This window comes from Myotis brandtii, unplaced genomic scaffold (genome assembly GCF_000412655.1).
Source record: "Myotis brandtii unplaced genomic scaffold, ASM41265v1 scaffold927, whole genome shotgun sequence".
NCBI lineage: Eukaryota > Metazoa > Chordata > Mammalia > Chiroptera > Vespertilionidae > Myotis > Myotis brandtii.
In genome coordinates this window covers 43436-53728 of record NW_005371823.1, presented here as the reverse complement: position 1 = coordinate 53728, position 10293 = coordinate 43436, and the positions used below count along the sequence as shown (strand labels likewise).

Here is a 10293-nt window from a genome sequence, read left to right as displayed (position 1 = left end):
CTTCACCCAAGGATATTTTCCTATTGATTTTAGATAGAGTGGAAGAAAAGAGAGAGAAAGAGAGAGAGAGAGAGAGAGAGAGAGAGAGAGAGAGAAACAGGGAAACATTTATGTGAGAGGCACACATTGATTGGTTGCCTCCCTAACTTGTCCCGACTGGTATTTGCCCTTGACCGGGAAATGAACAAGAGACCCTTAGGTGTTTGGGCCCATGCTCTAACCACTGAATAACACCAGGCAGTGTTAAATTTGAAATTATTTGAAAAAATTATTTGAAATTATTTTTCTTAAAAATATTTTAATATGTTTTTTATTGATTTCAGAGAGAGGAAGGGAGAGGGAGAGAGAGAAATATTGATGAGAGAGAAACATCAATCGGCTGCCTCCTGCACACTCTTACTGGGGATCAAGACTGAAACCCAGGCATGTGTCCTGATCTGAATGGAACAGGCAACCTCCTGGTGCATGGGATGATGTTCAACCAAGTGAGTCACACCAGCCAGCCCTTCCATGCAGTGTTAAATTTGAAATTATTTGAAAAAATTATTTGCATTTTTTTTAAATCCTCACCTAGGGATATGTTTTTATTAATTTTTAGAGAGGGAGAAAGGGACAGAGAGAGAGAGAAAGAGAGAGAGAAACATCCATGTGAAAGAGAAACTTTTCTCCCTTTTGTGACTCATTAATAATTTCCTCTTTTGGTCTGCCAAGATTTTGGGTGACAATTCCCATGGATTAATGAACTCATATGGGCAATATCAAGATTGCAATATCATTTGGTCAATAATCTCCTGTGTGTCAATTAGTCATATCTACCACAATAATAACATTTTTATAGTTTTTTTGTGTGTATGAAGTAATACTAGTTTAAACCAGGGAAAGGTAGAATGTGGTTAACTCTTTGGAAAAACTCACATGTTATGTCTTCAAATGAGTGGGTTGGTGGCAAATATCAAAATAGCTTAGGAATATTGCTGTACAATGTTGAATTCCCTAAAGTCCAGTATTAAATAGATGTTTCTGGTGACAGGATTGTTTTGTATGAAAATCAATTAAATGCTATCTTGTACGATAGAAGCATCTTCCATTGAACTTAATGAGCAAGAATCAATACAAATGAGAAGAAAAACAATATGCAGTCAGAAACTGAAATTACGTTTAATTTTTGTCCATTGGTATCCAAGACTGAGATACAAAAAGGGGAATTATAATGATTAGGAGGCTGTCTTGAAAGTGGGAATAGAATTTGAATTGGTTTAGTTCTGCACTTTATTTCATTTTTAATTTTTGGTCATGGAGACAAAGCACCTTTGGTTTCTCTTTTAATTAGAAAATAGTAGTAAGAGCCGAGTCTCTTCTATGGGAAGCTAAAGGAGTTCATGTGGATCAATACAATGGTGAACTCAACCAGGATGCTCTGATATGCTGATATACAGATTTGCTTTCTCTAACCATGGCTATTTAAACAGCCAGGATGAATTATGAATGTGTTTGAAGTAGCTTAAGAAACCCGGATGCTTGTAAACACTTGAGGACAAAGCTTTCTTCTCTCTTACTTAGATCTGCCTATGATGCCGAGAGAACATGAGGCACCCAGAAGGGGACTAAGGTGTGTCATTTGTGCCATGAAAATAAGGAGGAAAAAGCAGTCTTGTTTACATACTGGTTAAGAGGCAGACCAGAGAATCAGGTCCCTATATTAAAGTTTCTAACTGAGATTTAGTCAATCAACAACTCACAATGGGTAGTTATGCAGTCTCTAATTGGTTGAAAAACATAGCTACAATATTTTGCGCCTTCTCCTGCTAAGAGGTAGAGTCTATTTCCCCAACCTTAAATTGGCTTGATCTTGCTCCTTGCTTTAACCAATGGAATGTGGAAAAGATGATGTTACATTAATTCCAGCATTTGGCATAGGTTGCTTTGCAGCTTCTGCCTTTGCCTTGTTGTAGTGTTCCCCAAGACCCTGTAAGGAAGCTTCAGCAAGACTACTGAATGATGGTGATGGAAAAAGACGCTGCTGATTGATAAAAGCCCCTCGGGGAGAGCAGTGTAGCCATTAGGCAGCATGAAGGCCCCAGACGTGAATGAGGCCATCTTATCCTCCAACCCCAGTCAAGCTGCCAGATAACTGATGCCGCATAGGAAAGCCAAGCTGAGCTTAGCCCTAATTGCAGTCATGAGCAAGTAAAATGTTATTGATTTAAGCTGCTTTGTGGGACAGCAATAGATAATTAATATAGAGTACTCTGTATAATTATAGTTCATCAATGTTCTTTTCACTGACTCTCTGTATACTTAAAAAAATATTTTTATTGTTTTTAGAGAGGAAGGGAGAGGGAGAGAGAGATAGAAACATCAATGATGAGAGAGAATGGAGTCCAGGGATGGAGTCCAATCAGGCCACACTGGGGATGGAGCCCGCAACCCAGGCATGTGATCTGACTGGGAATCGAACCATGATCTCCTGGTTCATAGGTCAACACTCAACCACTGAGTTGCGCCTGCCGGGTGTAAAGATAAAATATGAACAAAGAGGGTTTTTCATTCTGTTGTTTCTTTTTAAGAAGCTGATCTATGAGAGATTAAATCATTAGTGATTTGTTTCATTCTAGCTTCATTAGCATTTTGAATTCAGCCCCTTGTGTTACTATCATAACACCTTCTTCATCTCTTCACATCACACACACACAAAAGAACTAACTAACTGTTGTTGGGTCATCTGTATATATTATTATCTTTAATATATTTATCCTTTCTAATGGGACATGGAGAACATTCTAGATGCCACATTAAAGCCCTCTTTTTTTAAATTATAAAAGAAAAATTTAAACATAACCAACAATACTGAAAATAATGGAACAGGCCTTTATAGCCTCAGTCAGAGTTTTTATTGAACATGCATTTTTTGCTATTTTATGAATGGCTAACTATTGAGTTATCTTTTTTCTCCCTCTTGCTCTCCCTCCCTTCCTTCCTATGAAGATGATAAACATCATTTTCACTTTTTAAAAAGGTATATATTTTCATTCTTAAGGGTTTTTTCCATTTGTTCATTTTCTCTTTAGTTTCAAGTGCCCTAGGAGCTGTATCAGTGAAGAAATTGCTTTGGCATATGTCTGAGATTTTGTTGCCTTTGGATTCTTCTAGAATTTTTATGGTTTCCTGTCGTACATTTAAGTCCTTTATCCATTTTGAGTTTATTTTTGTGTATGGTGTAAGTTGGTGGTCTAGTTTCATTTTCTTGCATATATCTGTCCAATTTTCCCAACACCATTTATTGAAGAGACTACCTTGGCTCCATTGTATGTTCTTGCCTCCTTTGTCAAATATTAATTGAGCATATTGGTTCGGGCTGATTTCTGGGGTCCATTTTCACTTTTTAAAAAGGTATATATTTTCATTCTTACAGAGTTTCTTCCTTCACAACTAAGAAAAACAAGCAGTAAAAAGATAAAAAGAATTGGTAATATCACAAAAATGTCCCTAGTCTCCTGTCCTCTTCCTCAAGTGACCCATTATCAGCTTTTCCCTTTGGTTGTTGTGGCCAAATTTCTGTGGTCCCAGGAAACAACTCCCTTAGCTAAATGCACTCGGGATGGCAATACTAAGTCTGTACAGCAGCAGTTAGTAACTTTCAAGTGTTGCTAAATGGCTGCTTTTCTTGCCAAGGAGGTAGTGCACATGGCTTTTTATGCCAGGTGACAATAACATTTCAAAAGCAAGAGCCCTGTATTCTCTGTTCTAGCTCCATTGGTCCAGGTAGGTTAAATGGATGGAAACTGCTTTTGATGGAGATCAGAACTTTAAGTAGAAACACATAGAGCAGTGAGAAGGGGTATCTAATCAACCAGAAGAAGTGAATCAACTCTGTTATTCAACATGGAGATTGAAGCAGATAAACTCACAACCAAAATATAGAAGACAGCAGGATAAATAGAGTCATGACTTCATGTTCTGTATTGGAAAAGTCATTCTAGTAACATGTTCACAGATGTCTTGAGTGTTGGTCTCCAGGTAGAGAATAAAGTAGGAGCAGAAGATTTGAACTCAGCGGGAATAAAATGTGAAGAATTTTGGACAATGCTGAAGAAACCAGCTTTGATATATTTTGATTTCCTGGGCCACAGACTGGATGAAAAGGTTAGACCATCACAGCAAAAGAAGCACAGAGTAGAGGAAATTGCCTGAATTGACTGGAGAAGTCAACGGTCAAACCTTAATTCTGGGTTTTCCATCATCAACTTGTTCCTTAGTGTAAGAAAATCCATGTATCCTCTCTGTACTTTGGTTTTCTTAACTCTAAAATAAAAGGATTTTACAGTTACTAGCAAAGTTTCATTCAGATCGTAGCAGCAACAGGCTCCTACTACACTTGCTGCATCGATAGCAGCTGGGAAGCATGCAACTCCAGTGACCATTCCTGTACATCTTTCTACTATTCTGAAGTGTCCAGAGCTCTTTGTACTCATATGGAGAAGAACAAACTAGTGGAGAAAATTTAGGGTGATCAGATTGAAGATTTCTTTCAAAAATTCATTACTTTTCATCAATTCCAATTTAAACTCAACCTTGTTAATAATTTGAGACTAAGGTTAGGAGGTAGATAATTACAAATCTTTATCTGAGTGACAACAAACATTGAGATACTTTAAAAAGTATTTTAGAATTGTCAGTCTTGTTTGAACTGGTGGTAAGCCCATATTATTTATAATTTGATTCCTATTTGTGTTGGTTAGCACAAGGATGAGCAGACATGAAAAGAGAAGGGAGTCAACTGTACACTAGATGACCTCTAAGTTATCTCTCATTCCTTACATCTTATGCTTCGTGGTGGGAGTGTGGGCAGAAGTCAATGCTCCATGTTAACAGGGTAGTGGGATTCAGGATCCAGCAAAGGCATATTGGAACTTAGTTGCTGATTCCCATTGATAACCTATTTTCCTTTTGCAGTAGTGACTTAAGTGGAGAGTTTCACTCTGTTCTTCACTGAAAAGATCAGATTTAAACTATTATTCTGACTTTGTTTAAAAGGGAAGATGTTTATGGGGACTGGCACAGAGTATGGCTCCTCAAGTTTTCAGGATAGACAGAACACAAAAGACTGGCTAGGAAGCATTTGTCACAACAATGAGTGTACAATCCTATTTTCCAACTTTTTACCAACACTAGGAATTATCTAACTGTACAATCTGCAGATATGATACATAAAAAATAATGAATTTTGGGGGAAGATAAAATAAGATTTTGTGTGAAAATTAAAAAGTGTTTGGCATTGAGTGGAAATCAGAAGCTGATGGAATAACTTTCAGCTTCCAGTAAGGTAATTTAGAATGCAATCATTTGTTTGGACAAATTGCATCAGTGGGGAGGTTGCTGGTAAAAATCCCTGTGAAAGAAACTTAAGTGATTCCAAGTTGCGTTGCTTTTTATTAATGTGAATATTGTTTATACCATTATCAAGATAAAGTCTAAAAATGCCATTATAAAGATATATTTAAAATATTTTACAGTGACAGGGAATTAAATAGTGGCCTTTGCTAAACCATTAATGAATTATTATTATTATTATTATTACTACTACTTGGGTTTTGGCTTGGTTACCACAATATATAAAAAATTATCTTCATTTAGTATATGTAAAAGTAAAGGTATCAAGAAGACTTCATACAGGAAGGAGTTCTGCACAGTGGGCTGTTGAAGAATAGGAGGAATGAGAGATGTAATGAAGGCAAGGGCATTGCCGGCAAAGTGAAGGATGTGGAGGGAAGCCATGAGCCACACTATTTGAAAGTGTTAATGAAGGAAGAGTAAATACCATATGAGTGCATGTCCAGGGAAGAAGAAGTAGTTTAGCTTAGAGTGTGAGATATAGGGAGGAGTGGAATAACAAAATTATTAGTGAATATCTTAGAGGAGTAGCTTTGATCTGTGTTATAATTTGGGAGATAACCTTATGATTATATTTTTGGGAGCTTTGAATCTCTAAAGATACAACTTATGTAATTTTTCAGATCCACACACATTGATCTATGTTCTAAGTAAAATTGATATATACTCTGAAAAAAATGTAAGATAGTAGGTTAGAGCATAAAGTGAAAAGTAAGATTCCTTTTCCTGCACAATTTTCTCAACCCCAGTCTTTAGAGATAATTGTACTTAATGTGTGTGTTTCTTTTGCTGTGTCAACCTAGGCATTTTCTATCCATTTATTGTTTTATTTATGTAATATTATATTTGCAATTTATTTATATAATTTAAAAAGCCCGAAGGGATGAGTATGATACTCCCCCATTTCCTCCTTAATATTATATTTGTAATTTATTTATATAATTTAAAAAGCCCGAAGGAATGAGTACGATACTCCCCCATTTCCTCCTCTCTATCCTGTATATGTACAATTAGGTCTACTTCAGCACTATAAATGGCTGTGTCTAAGAGAAATTATTGAAATAGTCCTCTATCTCTACACGTTTAAGTTATTTTCAGGTTTTTGCTCTTATAGGCAATAATGCTTCAGCAAACATCTCTATATCTTTTATTTGTCCACGTTGTTCATGTGCCCACATACTGTATATATGCCGAAATTTCTCCCTAAAAGTAGAATAGCTGAGTCAAAGCATAAGAGTATATACAATTTTGGAAAGGTATTGCCAAATTGGTAAATGTTTTATTTTATTTTTTAAAATTAAAAATAATCAAGTAAATTTTATAGCATATGAGAAAGTGATAAGTACTGTAGAAAAGAGTAAGTAAAGTAGAGCAAGATAAGGTGGATTAGGAGTTGGGCGGGGCTGGGAGGAGCTAGGACTCCTTGTGAATGTGAGACTGAAAAGGAAGCTTGAAGGACGGGAGAGTGTTAGTCATGTGGATATAGGTATTTGAAGCATTTCAGACAGAGGAAACAACCAAAACAGAGGTTTTTAAGGCAGTAGCATGCATGCATGGTGTATTTGAAGAAAAGCATGAAAATCTATGTGGCTGGGAGAAAAGAATGAGAAAAAAGTAGAAATAGAGGAGAATTCAGAGAAGAATGGAAGGCCCAATCAAATAGAAGCTTTACTTAGACTATGGTAAAAGAGAATTCAGTGATGGCTCCATACAAAGGTTTGGTACCACTTGTAAGTAGATTCTGTGACATGAAAGAGGAAAGGTCACCAAGAAGTGACCTCAAAGGACAGTGGGGGGAAAAAAACTTTCCCCACTGCTTTTGAGTGGCTGAACCTCATGTGATATATCTTGCTGTCACTTTTCTTGGAAGAGGAGACTGAGGTAAAAATCCAAATTTATGAATAGGCTGTGGATAATTGTTTCTGACTCTCAAAGAAGGCCAGAGGAAATATTGAGGGGATCCAGGAATTCTATGGAATACTTTTCCTTCTTTTTAAAAAAATCTTTATTGTTGAAAGTATTACATATGTCTCCCATTTTTTCCCTCATTGACCCCTTTTATCCTGCCCTCAATTGGATGATAAGATCAATCATTTGGGAAACAGGTTGAAGGCTTATCAGGTAACTCGGTATGAGAGACCTGCTAAACAACAGTGCTCTATTCTACAAAACACTGAGAAACATCACAAAATTTTGATGGCATGCACTAAAGCTGTCTTTTGAAGTTAAGCAAACCTGGTGTACTGCCATGTACTGGTTGTAGAACCTTGGACAAGTTACTTAGTTCCCCTATGCTGCAGTTTCTTTTTTCATAAATCAGGGATAATTAAAGTACCTTCTTGAAAAAGTTGATGGGAATATTTTTTTTCCTTTTTATTGAATTTATTTGGGTGATGTTGGTTAACAAAATTCTACAGATTTCAGTTCTACAACACATCATCTGCACACTTTATTGTGTGTTCACCACCCCAAGTCAAGTTGCTGCCCATCACCATTTATCCCTCCAAAACCCTTCTCCACCTCCCCCTTCTCTTCCTCCCCTCTGGCAATCATCATACTGTTGTCCATATCCATGAGTGGTAAATGTTTTATCAGTTTACTTTCCCATCACTGGTTATGAGGTTACCTGTTTCCACATTTCCCCTCAAATCCTGAATTTTTTTCAAATGTTTAAATCTCCGCCAAAATTTTAAGAAAAAAACTAGTGTCTTGCTATGTTGGTATGCATTTATTTAATTCAGAACAAGGTTAAGTATTTTATATATAGGTAAAGAGAAGCATGTGTAAAACCACTGATATTTTCACTCTTACTCTTTTCTTCTACTTGGGATTTATGACTCATCATTGTCATTCTTGTCCCACATCTTTTCCTCTCTCTATCTAGTCAGAATCTCCCCCACAGAACCCACAGTGTCACTTTCTCTTGCACTTATCCTCCCTCTCTAAAATGGTGAGGCCATGCACTGGCATCCTTTACTGCTATCTTTCCTTCTTCCTCTAAATAACTCATCTTGTCTTCCTAATTTTCAGAGATCAGAAATTTACAACTCAGGTCTTAAAAATTGTTTATATGGATTTTGAAAGAACTTGACAATGCAATCATAGATATGGTATCAATATACTGAGAGATGTCCAAATTATGAAACTCAGTCACTTAATTATTTCATACTAGAGGCCTGGTGCACGAATTTGTGCATGGGTGTGGTCCCTCGGCTTGGCCAGCAAGATCGGGCAGATGAGGGCCAGCCAGCCAGCGGGTGGGAATGCAGGAGGTTGGTTGTGGGAACGCATTGACCACCAGAGGGCAGCTCCTGTGTTGAGCATCTGCCCCCTGGTGGTCAGTGCGCAAGATAGCGACCGGACGATGGCTTTTATATATACAGATAGTTAAATAATTTACAAAAAGCCTTTAATTTATGGTCATATGTGATATATAAATATGAAATAATGACATTTAGAAATACAACAGAACTACCCATTCAAATAAGTAAAAGGATTCTTACTCTGTACAATCTATTTTGGCAATGAAATATAAAACAAAGGAATATGGGTTGTGTTGTGACTGAAATGGTCTCCAAGGCATACATCAGCCTTTGTCTAGTTTTCTGTTAACTATTAATTGCCCAAGATTAAGTAAGGTCAGTGCCATTTTCCCTAAACAAATGTCTCCTTACTCTCCTCTTTCAGGTTTCATGAGAGTTGTCACTGCTGACAGAGAGAGGCAATGGACAAAGCCAATGACTCTATGGTGTCTGAGTTTGTGTTCCTGGGACTCTCCAGTTCAAGGGAGATCCAGCTTTTCCTCTTCCTCTTTTCCATTGTGTTCTATGTGGCAAGCCTTATGGGAAACCTCCTCATTGTGCTAACTGTGATCTCTGACCCTCATTTACAGTCCCCCATGTACTTCCTGCTGGCCAACCTTTCCATCATCGACTTGATGTTTTGCTCGTCCACAGCTCCTAAAATGATTTATGATCTTTTAAGAAAGCGTAAAACCATCTCTTTTGTGGGCTGTGTAGCTCAGATCTTCTTTATCCATGCAGTTGGGGGTACAGAGATGGTTCTGCTCATTGCCATGGCCTTTGATAGATACGTTGCCATATGTAAGCCCCTCCACTACCTGGCCATCATGAACCCACAAAGGTGCATTTTGCTTCTAGTCACTTCCTGGATTATTGGCCTTATTCATTCAGTGACTCAATTGGCTTTTGTTGTAAACCTGCCTTTCTGTGGCCCTAATGAATTAGACAGCTTTTTTTGTGACCTTCCTCGATTTATCAAACTTGCTTGCATAGAGACTTACACATTGGAATTCATGGTTACTGCCAACAGTGGATTTATTTCTGTGGTTTCCTTTTTAATTTTGATCATCTCTTACATCTTTATTTTGATGACTGTTCAGAAAAAATCTTCAGGTAGCAGTATGTCCAAGGCCCTCTCCACTCTGTCAGCTCATGTCACTGTGGTTGTTTTGTTCTTTGGGCCATTAATCTTCTTCTACATGTGGCCATTTCCCACATCACATCTGGATAAGTTCCTGGCCATCTTTGATGCAGTTATAACTCCTTTTCTAAATCCAGTCATCTATACTTTTAGGAATAAAGAGATGAAGGTGGCAATGAGGAGGCTATGCACTCAGTTATGAATTAAAGTTTCTTAAATATACTGAGGATGTATAAAAAGGCAAAGTATACTAGAATTTCAGAAAGATATGAACTAAATAAGATATGTTACATTTAAACAGAACGTCACTATCTACTAGTATGTGTTGTGTCTTGTATTTTTTTTCTTCTTCAGATTGAATTGTGGTGTTAATCTCTGGGCTCTGCTTATGTAAGAGACCTAAGACTACAGGTTGTGGCTCTCTTACCAATGGTCTGACCTTTCTTTAGTGGCAATAGA

The 10293-nt window shown here is 37.2% G+C and overlaps 1 protein-coding gene across 1 annotated transcript; it reads left to right on the top strand.

Annotated features, from left to right (window-relative positions):
* The first annotated feature begins 9115 nt into the window (after positions 1-9115).
* On the top strand, positions 9116-10036 carry LOC102261572 (olfactory receptor 4F6). The gene has a single exon (XM_005885747.1). The coding sequence runs from the start codon at positions 9116-9118 to the stop codon at positions 10034-10036; it is 921 nt and encodes a 306-aa protein (XP_005885809.1).
* The last annotated feature ends 257 nt before the right edge of the window (positions 10037-10293 follow it).